At 44.6% G+C, this 18931-nt stretch overlaps 2 protein-coding genes across 4 annotated transcripts in view; one reads left to right on the plus strand and one right to left on the minus strand.

Moving 5' to 3' along the window:
- Nucleotides 1–1560: 1560 nt before the first annotated feature.
- On the plus strand, nt 1561–15093 carry rrn3 (RRN3 homolog, RNA polymerase I transcription factor). Of its 3 annotated transcripts, XM_033970689.2 has the most exons (17): nt 1561–1982; nt 3541–3597; nt 5198–5287; nt 6325–6454; nt 6718–6777; nt 7193–7256; nt 7338–7407; nt 7973–8071; nt 8213–8293; nt 8990–9107; nt 10460–10590; nt 11097–11227; nt 11426–11610; nt 12828–12936; nt 13230–13382; nt 13809–13893; nt 14356–15093. In XM_033970689.2, the coding sequence occupies exons 1-17, from the start codon at nt 1887–1889 to the stop codon at nt 14503–14505; spliced, it is 1809 nt and encodes a 602-aa protein (XP_033826580.1). In that variant the 5' UTR covers nt 1561–1886; the 3' UTR covers nt 14506–15093. The 3 variants fall into 3 exon arrangements, with proteins under 3 accessions (XP_033826580.1, XP_055079455.1, XP_055079456.1); XM_055223480.1 differs by lacking the exon at nt 8213–8293 and having other exon boundaries at nt 1579–1982; nt 14356–14805; XM_055223481.1 differs by lacking the exons at nt 13230–13382; nt 13809–13893; nt 14356–15093 and adding an exon at nt 13165–13204 and having other exon boundaries at nt 1579–1982.
- Nucleotides 15094–15823: 730 nt separating this feature from the next.
- The window catches only part of si:dkeyp-72e1.9 (syntaxin-binding protein 4), a 34611-nt gene continuing 31503 nt past the window's right edge, over nt 15824–18931 (minus strand). Inside the window, exons 15-21 of the mRNA XM_055223478.1 lie at nt 18569–18661; nt 18386–18451; nt 17258–17434; nt 16996–17112; nt 16851–16900; nt 16605–16723; nt 15824–16155 (exon numbers count right to left, since the gene is read on the minus strand). Of these exons, the coding sequence (XP_055079453.1) occupies nt 16118–16155; nt 16605–16723; nt 16851–16900; nt 16996–17112; nt 17258–17434; nt 18386–18451; nt 18569–18661 (660 nt within the window). The 3' untranslated portion in view covers nt 15824–16117. The remainder of the gene's footprint in view (nt 16156–16604; nt 16724–16850; nt 16901–16995; nt 17113–17257; nt 17435–18385; nt 18452–18568; nt 18662–18931) is intronic.

Genomic DNA, 18931 nt, shown 5'->3' on the forward strand with positions numbered 1-18931 from the left:
ATTATTTTTATTTTATTTTGTTGTCTGTCCCAGTTATAAACAAACTGCAGCAGAATGCAGGCAGGGGGCGCTCTGTTGTGATCAGGTTCCTCATGTGTGAATCCTCCTCCTCCTCCTCCTCCTTCTCCTCCTCCTCCTCCTCCTCCTCCTCCTCCTCCTCCTCCTCCTCCTCCTCCTCCTCCTCCTCCTCTTCTTCTTCTTCCTCCTCCTCCTCCTCCTCCTCCTCCTCCTCCTCCTCCTCCTCTTCTTCCTCCTCTGGACACAGGAGCGACACAAACAAATCTGATTAAAATTATTGTTTCTGTCTCTTTCTCCTTCTTCTTTCTCCTTCTTCTTTCTCCTTCTTCTTCTTTCTTTCTGTCTTTTCTTTTTGTCTCTTTTTACTCCACATGTTCTTGAGCCATGAGCTCCTGAAGGAGAAAGAGCGCCCCCTGCTGGAGTCAGGCACACTGTACAAATCCTTTACATTTTTAAAGCCACAGTATGAACATTTTTAGATACAAATTCTTCTGTTTTTTCATTTTGGTTTTGTTTCGTGCATCCTCTTGTGTCCATGAAAAATGTTCTTTTGGCTTTAATATTCCACAGTGTAACATTTATCCATCTCAGCGGTGAATGTTCTGAAGTGTGAGTTTAACTTAGTGTTTCCATGGAGTCATGAAGGAGACAGTAAGTTCCAGATTGTTCCTTTAACCCTGTGTGGGGTCCAGACCAACCTGAACATGTGTCATTCATCCACACGTATGTGCAATACTCAAGTCACTTTACAGAGATGTTACATTAAACTTATTTATCTATTATCTTGTTTTATTGCATTTTCCTTCTGTTCTTTAACTGTGCGGTGCAATACTGGAATTTCCCCACTGTGGGACTAATAAAGGCAGATCTGATCTTAACTCATGATCAACAGAAAGAATTAAATGAAATGTCTCTGTCACTTCTGGAGAATTTAAACATAAACACTTTTATAAAAACTGTATAAATTCTACATGTTTTTAGCTCTGGTGGTTTTCCAGGTCCAATGTGACGCAGACGCACAAATCAAACACAAACTTCACAGCCCAGAGGAACAGCACTGAACAAAACCACCAGGTCTCCACATCCTCACCCCCACCTCAACCCCCACCCCCCACCTCCACCTCCACCCCCACCACCCTCCACCCACTCACCCACAATGTATTCAGTTTTAAGCATTTTTAGATAGTGCATTTTCTTTACTATTATTTCCAAAAATAAAAATACAAATATTGTTTTCATGTGTTGGTCTTCAATGGCTTTACAAGAGCTAAAAAGTTTTTTTTCTCTTTTCTTTAATAAAATGGATTTGCAAAATGGATTGAAGAAACGAGAAATGAAATATAATAAAAATATAGATCCATGAGCGAACAGCACACGAGGATTAAGGTATAAAATGATATTTATTTGTGTTAAATATGTAAATCTATGAGGGACACGGGTCTGTTTTATTAAAGTAAAACAAAGTCTCTTAAATCAGGAGGAACTGTTGTCCCAGGAGCGGAGCCGCCGGACACATTTCATCGTAGCACTCACGTCACTTCCGTAAACATGTGGCTCACTTCCGGTGTGGCTCACACGCGCCTGGTCCTGAGCCGCGGCTCTTCTCTGAGTCAAACCTGAGTCAAACAGGACTGAGACTGTCCCGAGGTGTCCCCAGGAGCCTGAACAGGCGGGGGACGGAGGACACGTCCCCGCTGGTCCCTGTCTCCTCCTGTCCCCGCTGTAGGACTGTTGTCTGATTTGTCTCCTCGTGTCTCGCTGTTGGACTGCTCCTGCTGCTGTTGTCTGATTTGTCTTCGTAGCTTTGTACGGGACGGTGGACATGTCTCCGCTGTAGGACTGCTGCTGTAGGACTGTTGTTGTTGGACATGGAGCTGGACAATCGGGACTTTTTGAACACTCCTCCAATGAAGACAGTCCGCTTTGGGGGGACAGTGGCGGACACTTTAGCCAAATACAAAAAGGTGAGTGGACATGTCTCTGTGGACGTGTCTCTGTGGACGTGTCTCTGTGTTTACTGGAGACATGTTGGGACATGTCTGTCTGTTATTGCTTTGCCTGGAATATTCCAGTTTCCGCATTAAACTTTTCTTCATGTTAGTATTTATTGTGTCTGGTGGTGTCACCTCACCACAGATCTGATCTGTAACGGCGTGGTGACGTCACCAGCCTGTCACTATGAAGATGGAGAAGTTAAAGACCCTGTGGAACATTCCAGGCAAAGAAATCACATCTCCTCAGAGAGGAGCAGGTGGTGGACCCTCCCTCAGACACAGACATGACACTCACACCTGGAAGGGCCCAGATTACACTGTTTAAAGGGCCCAGATTACACTGTTTAAAGGCCCAGATTACACTGTTTAAAGGGCCCAGATTACACTGTTTAAAGGCCCAGATTACACTGTTTAAAGGGCCCAGATTACACTGTTTAAAGGCCCATATTACACTGTTTAAACGCCCAGATTACACTGTTTAAAGGCCCAGATTACACTGTTTAAAGGGCCCAGATTACACTGTTTAAAGGCCCATATTACACTGTTTAAAGGCCCATATTACACTGTTTAAAGGCCCATATTACACTGTTTAAAGGGCCCATATTACACCGTTTAAAGGGCCAGATTACACCATTTAAAGGGCCCAGATTACACAGTTTAAAGGCCCAGATTACACAGTTTAAAGGCCCATATTACACTGTTTAAAGGGCCAGATTACACTGTTTAAAGGGCCCGGATTACACAGTTTAAAGGGCCAGATTACACAGTTTAAAGGGCCAGATTACACAGTTTAAAGGGCCAGATTACACTGTTTAAAGGGCCAGATTACACTGTTTAAAGGGCCCAGATTACACTGTTTAAAGGGCCCAGATTACACTGTTTAAAGGCCCATATTACACTGTTTAAAGGGCCAGATTACACTGTTTAAAGGGCCAGATTACACTGTTTAAAGGGCCCAGATTACACCGTTTAAAGGGCCCAGATTACACTGTTTAAAGGGCCCAGATTACACTGTTTAAAGGGCCCATATTATACTGTTTAAAGGGCCCACTGTTGTCTGGTCTGTTCTAATGTCGTTTCCTCGTCACACACAGACCTGGAGTTGTGTTTTGTTTCATTCTCACATGTTTAACACAAACTCTGCAGATTTAGGCCGAGTTCTTCTCTCAAACTGAAAACAGTCTGTTCCACCTTGTGATGTCATGAGGTAATACAGAAACTCCACACACCTCCACTAGAATCATTTGGATCATATATTTTAATAATGATTAATAATAATTGTCACTTCTACCACTTGATGACATCACAAGGTGGAAAGTCGCATTTTGAGCTTTGTAGATGTAACAGACTAATAATAAAGTGACTCAAACATGAATGAAACAAAACACAACTCCAGGTCTGTATTTGACATATTTTATGTCAACAAGACTTTATATATCACTAAACAGGCATTTTTCACGTGTAATAATGTGTGTGTTTGTGTGTGTGTGTTTGTGTGTGTGTGTGTGTGTATGTGTGTGTGTGTTAGGGGGAACTGAGCGACTATGAGCTGCTCCGACATCAGTTGGCCGACCCCGAGATCAAGGTACAGTTCATGTCTCTGAGTTTATATAAAATATATAAACACTGAGCTGGAGTCAGAGCTGGTCCATGTGTCACATCACTGTAAAAACACTGATTTTACTGTTTGTTTTTGTGTGTTGTGTGTTTTTTGTGTGTTGTTGTGTTTTTGTGTGTTGTTTTGTTTTTGTGTGTTGTTGTGTTTTTGTGTGTTGTTTGTTTTTTGTGTGTTGTGTGTTTTTTGTGTGTTGTTGTGTTTTTGTGTGTTGTTTTGTTTTTGTGTGTTGTTGTGTTTTTGTGTGTTGTTTTGTTTTTGTGTGTTGTTTTGTTTTTGTGTGTTGTGTGTTTTTGTGTGTTGTTGTGTTTTTGTGTGTTGTTTTGTTTTTGTGTGTTGTTTTGTTTTTGTGTGTTGTGTGTTTTTGTGTGTTGTTGTGTTTTTGTGTGTTGTTTGTTTTTGTGTGTTGTTTTGTTTTTGTGTGTTGTTGTGTTTTTGTGTGTTTTTGTGTGTTGTTGTGTTTTTGTGTGTTTTTGTGTGTTGTGTGTTTTTGTGTGTTTTGTTTTTGTGTGTTGTTGTGTTTTTGTGTGTTGTGTGTTTTTGTGTGTTGTTTTGTTTTTGTGTGTTGTTGTGTTTTTGTGTGTTTTTGTGTGTTGTTGTGTTTTTGTGTGTTTTTGTGTGTTGTGTGTTTTTGTGTGTTTTGTTTTTGTGTGTTGTTGTGTTTTTGTGTGTTGTGTGTTTTTGTGTGTTGTTGTGTTTTTGTGTGTTGTGTGTTTTTGTGTGTTGTGTGTTTTTGTGTGTTGTGTGTTTTTGTGTGTTGTTGTGTTTTTGTGTGTTGTGTGTTTTTGTGTGTTGTGTGTTTTTGTGTGTTGTGTGTTTTTGTGTGTTGTTGTGTTTTTGTGTGTTGTTGTGTGTTGTTGTGTTTTTGTGTGTTGTTGTGTTTTTGTGTGTTGTTGTGTTTTTGTGTGTTTGGTTGATCCCCGGGTCACCAGGCCTTTCTGTGTGGAGTTTTTCATGTTTCTCCCCGTGTCTGGATGGGTTTCCTCCGGGTACTCCGGTTTCCCCCATCAACCAAAACATGAACGCCCTTCGAGAGACTGTTGTTGTGATTTTGGGCGTTACAAAAATAAATGAATTGAATTGAAACGAGGCTCAGGTGAGACTGACGTGTGATTCACTCGTGAGCTCCACAGAGCGCGTCACCTCTGACATCACAGAGCGCGTCACCTCTGACATCACAGGGCGCGTCGCCTCTGACCTCACAGAGCGCGTCACCTCTGACCTCACAGGGCGCGTCGCCTCTGACCTCACAGGGCGCGTCACCTCTGACCTCACAGGGCGCGTCGCCTCTGACCTCACAGAGCGCGTCACCTCTGACCTCACAGCGCCCGTCGCCTCGTCTCTGTAGAGAGCGTCTCTGTTGTTACATCTCGTGATGAAAAGCACAAAACTCCTCCCTCTGCACATTTTTCACACACAGTAGTGAAGTGTGTCCATCTACATCGCCAAACCACAGAGCTGATCTGTGATCGGTCTGAACCGCTGTGACCGGACAGTCAGGAGGACTCATCCTGGTCCAGGTTAAACGTCCATGTGTCCACCTGAGTAAATGACGTGTCCTTTTGCTCAGGACGCTCAGATCATCAACTGGCTGCAGGAGTTTAGGAGCTGTGTGACTCTGCTCAGCAAAGAACACGAGCAGCTCATACACACTGTGCTGGTGAGAACACAACACACACACACACACACAACATACACACAACATACACACAACATACACACACCTACATGAACACACACATACACACCCCCACATACACGCACACACACACAGAGCAGCTCATCCACACTGTGCTGGTGAGAACACAACACACACATACACACAACACACATGAACACACACACACATACACACAACATACACACACATACACACAACACACATGAACACACACACACATACATGAACACACACATACACAACATATATGCAACATACATGAACACACACATACACGCAACATACATGAACACACATACACGCACACACACACAGAGCAGCTCATCCACACTGTGCTGGTGAGAACACAACACACACATACACACAACACACATGAACACACACACACACACACATACACACAACATACACACACATACACACAACACACATGAACACACACACACATACACACAACATACACATACACACAACATACACACACATACATGAACACACACATACACACAACATACACACACATACACACAACACACATGAACACACACACACATACACACACACACACACATACACACAACATACACACAACACACATGAACACACACACACATACACACAACATACACATACACACAACATACACACACATACATGAACACACACAACATACATGAACACACACATACACAACATACATGCAACATACATGAACACACACATACACGCAACATACATGAACACACACATACACGCAACACACGCACATAGATGTAACATAGATGCACACACACACACACCGATGCACACACACACACACCCCCACAGATGCACACACACACACACACACATAGATGCACACACACACACACACACACACACACATACACAGAGCAGCTCATCCACTCTGTGCTGGTGAGAAATACCTAACACACAAACACACACATCTCAGACTTTCAGACGCCCTGTCCACTTTCCCCTGACCCCTGACCCCTGACCCCCTCCTCTCTCTATAGCGCCTCCCGTGGGTGGGGCGCAGTCAGGCGGTGGTGGAGGAGTATCTGTCGTTCCTGAGTAACCTGGTGTCTGCACAGACGGTGTATCTGTGCTCCTGCCTCAGCATGGTGGTCTCTCACTTCATCCCCAGTGAGTTACTCTTCATTTACGTTTGTTCTTTATTTCCATCATTATTTAAACTGTAGATTCAAAACGATAAATGAACAAAAACGGAATGAAGCAAACAAAAAATTTACTCAAAATGTAAAAAAAAAAAAGTAAAAATATTTCAATGCTCGTTAGTGGATTAGTATTTTATTTGTGACACTTTTGACGGCCCTCGTGTCAGGGACATGTTGATCTGTCCATGAGTGACCGGTCACAGTTTGACATTTGACCTTTGTCCTGTCCAGAGCGAGTGACCCTGAGCGAAGGAGGAGTGGACTTCTCAGACTCAGACGATGAATATGAAAGTAAGAAACACACACAAAGTAAAGGGCTGTGTTTGATTTAAACTGAGCGTTTTAGTTTGAACGTTTGGCCCCGCCCACTTCCTCTCTGTGACGTCACCCCATAAACATAAACACCTCTGGGATAGTGTCGTGCAGTCGTTTCCATGACTCTTAGTATCAGTGTCCCTGATTGGAGGAAAAAAGACGACTCTGTGTTAGTTATTACCCAAAGAATAGATCGATATTTTTCCATCTTTTTTTCTTTTTTAGCAGCGTTTACCAAGGAATGCATGATAAAACGAAAAGAACAAGAATAAATTACAATCAGGGACATGCCCTTTAAGCACAGCCATAATGCGTCCACTGTTACACCCAAGAGCGCCACCTCCTGGTCCGTGGATGCACACTCTCTAATAACATGTCTGTGGTTTTATAGACCTGCCCAGGAACTTTGAGCAGTGTCACCAGGCTCTGCAGCTCATCTCCAGATACGTCCCGTCGTAAGTGCCGCTCTGACCACACGTCTGTTATAATAACCTCTGTCCTCAGGGGGGCGCTGTAACCTGCGTGTGTCTCCTCAGGACGGACCGCTTCCTCACTCCCATCCTGCAGGAGAAGTTCCCCTTCATCCAGAAGTCGTCCAGGACTTTGGTCAGACTTTTACACAAAAATACACAAAAAATGACACAATAAAACAAGAAGAACTGTAGACATTACAACTGCTCATGTAATAATAACGATCAGAATGATAATAATAATAATAATTGTTAAGTAAAGATGACGATGATAATAATGATAATAGTAATAATAATAACAACAATAATAATAATACTAACAATAACATTTTCTACACTTGTGCTTTACAGAGGACACTTGTCTCTCAAATCACTGTGTCCTTCATTCACAGCATGTTCTGTGACGATAAAATACTATTTAAGTTATAACGTTGTTCCCTCATCAAAAACGTTCCAAACTGAAGAGGTTTTATGTTTCGTACATTCATGTTTGAGTAATCGTGCCGTTTCTCCCGGGTTCTGTGGTTTATCTCTTTGATGTGGTGTGAGGAGCAAAAACAAAAGTGAGACTTATAAAACATGTGAATATGTTGTTTTAGGTGAATAAAGAATAAAAGACATGATCTAAATGTTGTGTTTTAGCAGTTACTTAATCACCTGAGTACACCTGACTCTCTCGTCTCTGTACGTTTGTCCCTCAGGAGTGTTATGTCCACAACCTGCTGCGTGTGAGCGTGTACGTCCCGTCCGTGCGCAGAGACGTCCTTGAAATCATCATAGAAAAGATGCTCCAGCTGGATGTGAGTATCAGAGCATAAACTAAAAACACACAGACATTTTAGACCAATGCTGATATTATTCAATCACGTGAAAATCTGCTGACATCAGGATTGAACCGGTGAACTCCTGGTATATGGAGTCTGAGCTGTGTCTCCTCTCAGGTCAGCGCCTCCAGGACTGACATCGAGGAGGCGGAGGAGCGAGCGATACCCCAGGAGCAAGAGGAGGGGCTCTTTGACATGGTGACGCTCTTAAAAGTCTAAAATGACACAAAATCAACTGTATAATGTTGTTCCCTCATCAGACACAGACCTGGACTTGTGTTTTGTTTCATTCACACGAGTTTAACTCTTTTATTAGTCTGTTACATCTCCAACCCTCAAAATGTTTAATATTTACGTGTTTCTGCTGTGAGTTAAAGCTGCACTTTGGCTGCTCCACTATTTGTCCTGTTGACAGATTTAAACTTTGTCTTTTGCTGTGGACTGGACGTGGACGACTGAAGGACACACAGACTGTGGCCGTCTCTGAATGTTCACACTGTTCTCAACATGAGCCACTAAACGGGACAGAAGTAGAGCCGCTAGATTCATCACAATCGTATTGAAATTACAGTTTGAATGGATGTGTTTAGTACAATATTATAATTTAACTGTTAAAAAACTCTAACTCTGTAGTTTAGATCTGTACAAACATGTTCTGAATATTATTATTAAATCATGAACCACAAATCTCCTCACAATGAGAACTGGATCCACCCGAATCCTCCACTCGCTCAGGCCTCGTCCGAACGTCCAGCCTCTGAAAAAGTCGTGCGCTCAAAGTTTCCCAGAATGCACCTCAAAGGTCGTCCACAGTGTGTTTGGAGAGTCTGCACGAGTGTCTGTCCTGTCCACTCGTGATCATGAATAAAAGTGAGGTGTTGTGCTGTGTTTCAGGACGAGGACCTCCATGTACAGCCCCCCTCCTCCATCATGGCTCACCCGGTGGCTGAGCGGCTCGACATCCTGATGGCCGTGCTTCTTACGTATGTCAAAGACGTCTGCCATGTCAACGGTCAGTAGGACAGATAATGGACAGATAATGGACAGGATAATGGACAGACTAATGGACAGATAATGGACAGGATAATGGACAGATAATGGACAGAATAATGGACAGAATAATGGACAGATAATGGACAGAATAATGGACAGATAATGGACAGACTAATAGACAGATAATGGACAGACTAATGGACAGATAATGGACAGACTAATGGACAGACTAATGGACAGATAATGGACAGAATAATGGACAGATAATGGACAGAATAATGGACAGATAATGGACAGAATAATGGACAGATAATGCACAGAATAATGGACAGATAATGCACAGAATAATAGACAGATAATGGACAGATAATGGACAGAATAATAGACAGAATAATGGACAGATAATGCACAGAATAATGGACAGAATAATGGACAGATAATGCACAGAATAATAGACAGATAATGGACAGATAATGACAGACATGTTTTTAGATGTAAAAAGCTGCAGATGTTACTGATTTGATGTGTCTGTTAAAGTTCAAGTCTGAGTCCATTTTTACCTCTAGATTTCTGTCCTGAGTTGAAGGTTTTAGAGACAGAGACTGGAGGTGACACTGACACTTTATGTTTCTGTGACTTGAGTCTTGTCTGAGTTTATCTGGAGAAAGTTGTTTTTCCTCCACACACTGATCTGTTGATGCAGTGAATCCACTGGTCCATATTCACCTGCTGCAGTGAGACATAGATCTGACTCGTCTGCAGAGTTGTGTGTGACACATTATTGTTGTGTATTAACTGTCCTAACAGCAGCATGTAGAGACTGAACAACAGGGGCCCCAGGACTGACCCCTGGGGCACCCCACAGGTCAGGCGTCTTGATCCACAGTGTCAAAGGAAAAAATAAAATGACGTTTATTTTGTTAAATACATTTCAGACAGTCAGAAAATGCCTTCCATGTGTGTATTCCCTGGATTTTGGATAGAGTTTGTTGAGAAATTCCGTTTTAGACCTCAGTGCTACTTCCCATATTTTACTCTCAACTTTTTCCCCACAAACTGAAGTAAAACTTAGATAAATATTCACCACAGGTTCTATTCCACCAAACAAAATGACAATTCAAAAACCACAGACCATCGAATCTCCAGTATTGTTTTCAAACTCCCTGGTGTCGTATGCTGCGTCCACGTCACATTTATCATACTCCTGCTTATGTCCACGCCCTGTGTGTTATGTCCACGCCCTGTGTGTTATGTCCACGCCCTGTGTGTTATGTCCACGCCCTGTGTGTTATGTCCACGCCCTGTGTGTTATGTCCACGCCCTGTGTGTTATGTCCACGCCCTGTGTGTTATGTCCACGCCCTGTGTGTAGGCTCTCTGCATCTGGACCAGACCAAGGCGCTGTACAGGGACCTGCTGACCGTGTTCGATAAGGTCATTCTGCCCACGCACGCCTGCTCCCACGTCCAGTACGCCCTGTTCTACCTCTGCAGCTTCAGACTGGTCAGTCCCTGTTTAAACACACTCCAGCTCTTTGAAAACGATCGTGTTTATAAAATGTGCTGTACAAATAAACTTGGATCTGAAAAAGTAAAGTATTTTTAGTAAACACAGGAGCATTAAAGAGCGCTTATTATACTTCTTAAGCTTTTAACCTTTTTTATTGTTATATATTTACACAATCAGAAACACCTGGAGGTGCATTTTGTTTTATTCACACTTGTTTCATTAATCCATTAATCAAAAATCATCTTCTCTGAGCTATAAAAAATGCTCTGTTCACATAATGACCATTTAGTTTGGTCATAGATAAAACTCCAGACGTCTCCTACGATGTTTTTACGCCCGTAAAGTATCACCAGACTCATTCTACAGTCACACAGCTGTTTATTATTGTACAATCCCAGTTCTGACAGCAGAGGGAGCCACAGTCCAGACAGTTTATAGACAGAGTATAGACAGTGGACGGTGCTGACTCTTGTGTGTGTGTGTGTGTGTGTGTGTTGTAGGCTCTGTCGGAGGCCTTCCTGGAGCACCTCTGGAGACTGGTCCAGAACCCCTCCCAGGCTGCAGTTCTCCGACAGGCCGCTCTCGGATACATGGGCAGTTTTCTCGCCCGCGCTAAGTTCATCCCCGTCGCGTAAGTCCCGCCCCCCGAGGTAAAACGGTGGAAGTTTGGAGTGTTTTTTTTATTTTTTACCTAGTGCTACTTCCTGTAGTTTTTAACTTTTCTCAACTTTTTTTAACTTGACTGAGGTTAAACTAGTAATACATGTCCCACCAAATAAAATAACAGATGATGTAAAGTAGTTCTCGTGTTCTACTGTTCTGTGTTCAGGACGGTGCGGGCGTGTCTCGACCTGCTGGTGTCCTGGATCCATTCATATTTAGACTCTCAGGACTCTGTGGACAAACAGTTCTGTGACCTGGACCTGCACGGGCCGTTCTACAGCGCCTGTCAGGCCGTGTTCTACACCCTGGTGTTCAGACACAGAGCCATGCTGGATGGAAACATGAAGAGAGGTCTCACGTTTACCGTCTTAAAAGTGTGAACATGTGGTGTGAACAGGTTTATTCTGAACGTGCTAATTATTCACTGAGATGAGTTTATAAACACGACTCAAAGACCAGTATGATCCAGAATACACTGAATACTCAATACTTAACAAAGATGTGAGCGTTTCACCGGTGACTCCCCCGAGTTCAGAATCAGAATCAGAATCAGAATCAGAAGACTTTATTGCCATTGTCAGTGACACAACTCACAAACTGGAAACTTTCTTCAGTGATAAAGTGAAACATAAAACTGAATAAGTACAAATAAAGACTTGCATAAAGTTAAAAAAAGATTGACACGAGGATTAGCCAATCAGAGACATGCAGGGAAAAAATATCACAGAGGATTAAAAACATGGAGCTTTTGTGCAGAATCAATGAGTGAAGTTCAAACTCTGTTAATCTGAGGTGAGACAAAGTAGATTTTTCAATGACCAATGAGCTTCTTCGTTTCACGTGTCACTGACATAAACAAACCTGATTGGACGAGCCTGTTTATTGAACTGGAGACACGAGGAGTGAGACCAGACGCACATCACTGAAAACACACTGATCAGTCTGGAGTTAAATGCTAACACGCACTTCCTGATTATCAGACAAAGATATTTTATGATACAGCGCAGAGTGACACAGAGTGACACAGAGTGACACAGGGTGACGCAGAGTGACACAGAGTGACACAGGGTGACACAGAGTGACACAGAGTGACACAGAGTGACACAGAGTGACACAGAGTGACACAGGGTGACACAGGGTGACACAGGGTGACACAGAGTGACACAGTGGACTTTAGGCCTGGAGAGTTTGTTCATAATCTGCACATTCTGCTCAAACTGTTTGTGTAAATGTTTGATAAATATCAATTTAGTCTGGTTCAAACTGCACAGCGTTTAAAACTGTGAGCTCTGACTGTTCTCTCCTGTTCTCTCGTGTTCATACTGTTCTCTCGTTTTCTCATGTTCTCTCATGTTCTCACGTTCTCTTGTGTCCTCATGTTCTCTCGTGTCCTCTCGTGTTCTCTTGTGTCCTCATGTTCTCTCTTCTCTCATTCTCTTGTGTCCTCATGTTCTCTCATGTTCTCACGTTCTCTTGTGTCCTCATGTTCTCTCGTGTCCTCTCGTGTCCTCTCGTGTCCTCATGTTCTCTCTTGTTCTCATGTTCTCTCATGTTCTGTCGTGGTGCAGGGCTGGAGTATCTCCAGAGTCTGAACCTGGAGCGTGTGGTGATGTCTCAGCTCAACCCTCTCAAAGTTTGTCTCCCCACAGTCACACACATGTTCGCCGCCATCATGAGGTACTCACTACTCAAGTACTTTTGTACTTTTACCACAGTCATTTTAATAAAACTGTACTTCCCAGAATAGTTTTCAGACCCTACACTTTTACTTGTAAAGTATTTTACACTGTCACAGTTACTCCAGTAGTATTGTAGTACAGTGTGTACTAGTACTGTGTACAGTACTTTACACATTATATTATTTAACTTTATTTTGAATTAATGTGTGTGTTCTTGTGTGTTCAGGAGGTACCAGGTGGTGTTCAGGTGTAGACCCTAAACACTCCACCTGTGTGTTCTTGTGTGTTCAGGAGGTACCAGGTGGTGTTCTGCTACACCGTGATCGAGAGGAACAGCAGACACATGTTGCCCGTCGTGCGCAGCTCCACCGGAGGAGACAGAGTCTCCACCAACACCAACCCCCTGGACTGTTTCTTCCCCTTTGACCCCTACCTGCTGAAGAGGTTAGTGTGACCTACACCCAGATCTACACCCACATCCACCCTCTGAGCTGCTCCTTCACCTTCGACGTCTTTCAGGAGACTACTTCTTCAACTTCTTATCTGGGAAAAGGTCAAACATTTGAATCATTTCGATCTGAAAAAATAAACCTCCTCAAGTAAAAAGTGGAGATTCAAATATCACCCAGAATATAAAAGCTTTGGTCAAAGTCTGAGGAAACAGGATTAGAACATCATTTAAAGCTCAAAGGAGTCAGTTTAGCTTCATATATGAACTTTACACGTCTCTACTGTGTGTGTAGTATCTGTACTACCTCTGTAATATCTGTAGTACCTCTGGAGTACCTCTGTAGTACCTCTGTAGTACCTCTGTAGTACCCCTGTAGTACCCCTGTAGTACCCTGTGTACTGACTGTTTGCTGTGTTCAGGTCGGGGAAGCTGATCCAGCCTCTGTACCAGGTCTGGGAGGAGCCCACTGAGTCTGAGCTCCACGCTCCCGCCGCCACACGCCAGGTACACGCCGTCTGTACTACGACCCCGTCTGTACCACGACCCCGTCTGTACCACGACCCCGTTTGTACCACGACCCCGTTTGTACCACGACCCCGTTTAAAGACACGACTAAAGCTACACACTACACATCATTTGTCTGATTTACTCGTACTGCACCAGCCAAAAAACAGCAGAAAAAAAAGTGATTCTTAAAAGGATCATTATTAAAACTGAAAGATTCTTGATCGATTCCAAATTCAAAAAAATCTATTTTAATTTGTTTTAATAACCTGAAGTACTACACTTTAACCCCTTCAGTACTACACTTTAACCCCTTCAGTACTACACTTTAACCCCTTCAGTACTACACTTTAACCCCTTCAGTACTACACTTTAACCCCTGAAGTACTACACTTTAACCCCTGAAGTACTACACGTCTCCAGTTTGGTTCAGCCCTGGACTCACCTGTGCTTCTGTTTCAGGCGTCCCGGGACGACGAGGACGACTTCCTGTGCGGAGAGACTCCAAAGACAGAGTGCATTGTGGGAATGACTCCGAGTTCATACGAGTCTGGAGCTCTGAGCCCGAGCAGTGTGGGATCTCCACCCTTCAGCCTCCACCGAGGGCTTTAGAGCACCACCCAGTCTGAACACGGGACTGGACCAGGGACTAAACCAGGGACTAAACCAGGGACTGAACCAGGGACTAAACCGGGACTAAACCAGGGACTAAACCGGGACTAAACCAGGGACTAAACCAGGGACTAAACCGGGACTATCCAAAATCATGTGCCGCAGGGACAAGGTGGTACCACAATATGAGATAATCGTTGTTAAAAAATCTCATTCATGTGTCTGAGTCTGGAGGTTTTGACGTCAGAATATTTGATCATTTATTATTAAAGTATTTCATATATTTGTGTTAAAAGGAAACTTTTAGTTGTAATTATGATTAACCTGGAAATACCAAGGAAATAAATATTTTGTAAAAGTGTTGTGTCTGAACATTTAAGTGGCCACACCTGGAGACACAGCAGTTTATCACAACATTAAGTCAATGTTTGGTGAGACGTTGTTTATATCTGCGTTTTACCATCTTGTTTTTACTCTGCGTCTCTTGTTCCATCATCTCCTTTGGTCCTTCACCAGGTCTGGATCCGCCCCAGACCCCGCGGGGAGCTAGGACCCCTCAAACGGGACAGTTCAGAGACACGTTTATGGACAGGCCTCATGTGAAACAATAATCATTTTAAACATTTGTCCATCAAATGTTGTGACTTCATCTTAAACCCAGGACTTGTGCGTTGATTAAAGGAGAGTCCAGACACCGGTCAGTCTGCAGTCGTTTATTATAAAACAGTAAAACAAACGAGGCCACGCGATGAAGCGACGAGTTCAGGGACTGTGGACTCACCTCAGAGCCCTGAACGGGCCGTGGGAGGGGTGGACCATGCAGTGAGGCGTCGCCGAGTGTGGGCGGGGCAGGAGGAGGGGGCGGAGACTGTCCTCTCACATGCAGCAGGACAGGACCATAGACTGTATATAGAAGTGGACATAGCTAACGTGCTAACTGCTCCAAAGAGAAGTGAGGGTCCGGTTTTAACCCGCTCTACGTGATCCTGGGGTTTTTATTCCGCAGTTTTAAAAATCAAGATCAGACGCCATCTTTGCCCGAGGTCGACTCCAGCTCGTCTTAGCGACAGGTTTGATTGACAGCTATCACGCCTCGTTGCTAAGTGTTATTTGTTATTGATCTTTTCACTTCTGTTTATTTTTACAGAAGATGTTGAACTTTGTGCCAGTTTTTGTTCCACATTATTACAGAGATATTCACCATAAACCAGGTAAACAAATGTGCGCTCTGACCCCGTTCTGACCCTTCCTCCTCAGTTTAAACCAGAGGATTGGACACTGTGCTGCCTATCGCCCTCTGCTGGACACAAACCGTCTGCAGTCACTTCGTCCTCTTCTATACACAGTCTACAGACAGAACACAACGAGAAACTAAAACATGGGCCTGGACTCATGCACCTTTGGGTCCTGAGGTGGTCTGTTTGGCAGTCCACTGAGGGAGTCCCGGGCCCTCTGACCTCTGACCTCTGACCGTCTGTCCAGTGAGAGCGGCTTTGGCATTAAAATGAGAGTGGTCTGTCTGAGGGGGGAGCTTTATTGCTGGATGTGTTGCGTGTGTCCTGGGTTCAGAGCCTGTTCTCCGGCGGGTCCCGGGCCTCCCACAGTCCTGGCCTCACAGGCTGATGTCAGGGGCCTCCTCCTCTTTGCTCCCTGTGAGGAGCACAACGAGCATCAGAAACAAAGTAAAAGAGTAAAAGAGTAAAAGTTAAAGTAAAGCAGAGTCTTTTGGCCAAGTTTGAAGTGTTTTTGATCAAACATGTTAGAGCAGATGTCAGAAGTTTATGATGAGAGATTCTTGTCGATCGGGTTTAATCCAGATTTATAGAAAATGTATAAAATGACACATTTTGGTTCATTAAAGGAAAGAAAACAACATCCTCATGAAGAAAAGTCTCATATTGCAGCTTTAAAACCATTGTACAAATCAGTTTCATTGATGTGGGAGCCTGAGTTTCATTGTTATTTTGGGGGCCCAAGTTTGGGACCCCTGCCTCAAACATTCACTCACACAGAGGACAGTCACGAGGGGACAGTCATGAGGGGACAGTCGCAAGGGGACAGTCATGAGGGGACAGTTGTGTATTTGTAGTGTCCAGTACCTTTGTGGTCGTCGGTCAGGGCTCCTGCGCTCTCCACCAGCTCCTTGGCCTCCACAGCGAGCTGCAGGGCGGGGTCCCGGGGGGAGTCAGGGGAGTCTGTGGAGGGGGAGGAGCGACTGCTGCGGGACACGACAGAGAACAGGGTTAAAAGGAGTGTACAGACACAGCAGTGCACAGAGTTAGACTCAGACACAGCAGTGCACACAGTTAGACAGAGACCTCTGAGGACACAGGGGTCAGACTTACCCCGCCTCTGGACACAACAGGCTGGGAATGGACAGCACTTTGTGGACGTTCTGAAAGACACAGTGGGACAATGTACAGTTCTTGTGTTGTACAAACCCCTCTGACCCCCCTGTGACCCCAATCTGACCCTCCTCTGACCCCGTACCTGTGCAAAACCAAGCAGTTTTCGGTTGGAGACCTCCAGGTGCCTGCGGCTGACCTCTGACCTTCTAAGCTGAGAGTCTATGGTGGACAGTCTGCGGGTCAGATCACGCACGTCCTCCTGCGGCACACAGAGGACAGTGAGCCACGCCCGGGTCAGAGGGGGTCAAGGAGGCTCAGACGGGGTCAAGGAGGGTCAGAGAGCGTTCAGAGAGCGCCTTCACTCCTCCGGTACACAGTCGGGGTGTGGGGGCGGGGACACGTACCTTGACCCCTGCTCCCAGTTTCCTGGTTCCCAGCTGGTTCTTGAGGTCCCTGATCTCGGCCTCCAGGAGCCCGATGACCTCCTCATAGTCCTGCTCCGCGCTGCTGCTGCTCCTCTGCTCCACCGCCTGAAGACGGGAGCGCAGCCGAGCGTTCTCCTCCACCGTCACACACGCCTTCTGTACACACACAGACACGCACACACGCACACACACACACACAGCTCAATCTCTAAGGCTCCACTGCGCCTCCCAGGGGCCTGTGGTGTCAGTGCAGTTTAACAGGACTGAGTTCAGCAGATTGAGTCAGTTTGAGGAGAGTAACATCCCTCAGGACAAAAGTCTCCTCTGTGTCCTGCAGCGTCACAGAGGAGAGACAGTCCACAGTATGTCCTCTGCGACGCATTTGAAAAATTCTGTAGAATCTCAGACGTCCATTGTTAGCTCTGTGTTAGCTCTGTGCTAGCTCTGTGCTAGCTCATGTGTGATCACAGAACTATAACTTTACATTTATGGTAGCATAATAAATAATAAAGCCTTACACTTGTAATGCTCTTTACAGTCTTGTCAACGCCTCTACACTAGACTCATTATTCATTCATTTTCACACTTGGTGATGGTCAGATACTACTGTAGCCACAGCTGCCCTGGGGCAGACTGACGGAAGCGAGGCTGCCAATCTGCGCCATTGGCCCCTCCGACCACCACCATCATTCACACACACACCACTTTCATACTAGGCAATGTGGGTGAAGTGTCTTGCCTAAGGACACAACGACAGAACTTGGTCCGAGCGGGACTCGATCCTCCGACCTTCAGGTTGGGGGGACCAACACTCTAACCACTGAGCCACTGTCGCCCCGCATTAAGCTAATATACTTATATACTTGTACACATATGTCCTTTTCTACTGTTAACGTGCACACACAGTTTTATCTCCAGGGATAAACATTTATTGTCTGAGTCTGAGGAATCGTCAACAGAAGTTACGAGACAAACGTTTGTCCCCAGAATAAACGCACAGCCCTGTCTGTGTTAGCGGCTAAAATGTGAATACAAATGTGTTTGACGCTAATGTCCAAACTGCTTTAGCCGTCACTTCTGCGTGGACATAAGTTCTGTGAGTGTCACCTCTGAGGTCTTCTGTAGCTCCTCCTCCAAAGTCTTCTTACTGCTCTCCATGTCCTTCAATATCGTCTGAAACAAGCAACACCTGGTTAGACAGAGCAGAGGTTTGGACGCGTTACACTGCAGATGGGTGGAGGTGGGTGGGGTTGGGTGGAGGTGGGTGGGGTTAAGTGGAGATAAACCCACCTTGAGCTGTCTCATCTGGCTCTGCAGCTGTCTCACCTCAGACTGGAAGCTCTCCATCTCCTCTGAGCTACAGCTGCACTCGGACTCGTACGTCTGTGCGACAGGCTCAGGTTAAAACAACCGATTTTCACACAAAGCTTCTGTTAAAGCTTCACTATGTAACCTTTCTCATGGAAGATATGCAACTTTACAGGTGTTATTATTATTCAAAAACACCTTCATAGACATGCACTGTTCCTGTCAGTGGACTCGCCTCTCCACAGATCTGACCTCTGTTGTCATGTTTTGCACTTTATTTTTTGATAATCGAGTAAATGCAAAATAACATTCAAAACAAAGCGATACTTTCTCTCCGAGGGATGG

Source organism: Periophthalmus magnuspinnatus, chromosome 8, assembly GCF_009829125.3.
Source record: "Periophthalmus magnuspinnatus isolate fPerMag1 chromosome 8, fPerMag1.2.pri, whole genome shotgun sequence".
NCBI lineage: Eukaryota > Metazoa > Chordata > Actinopteri > Gobiiformes > Gobiidae > Periophthalmus > Periophthalmus magnuspinnatus.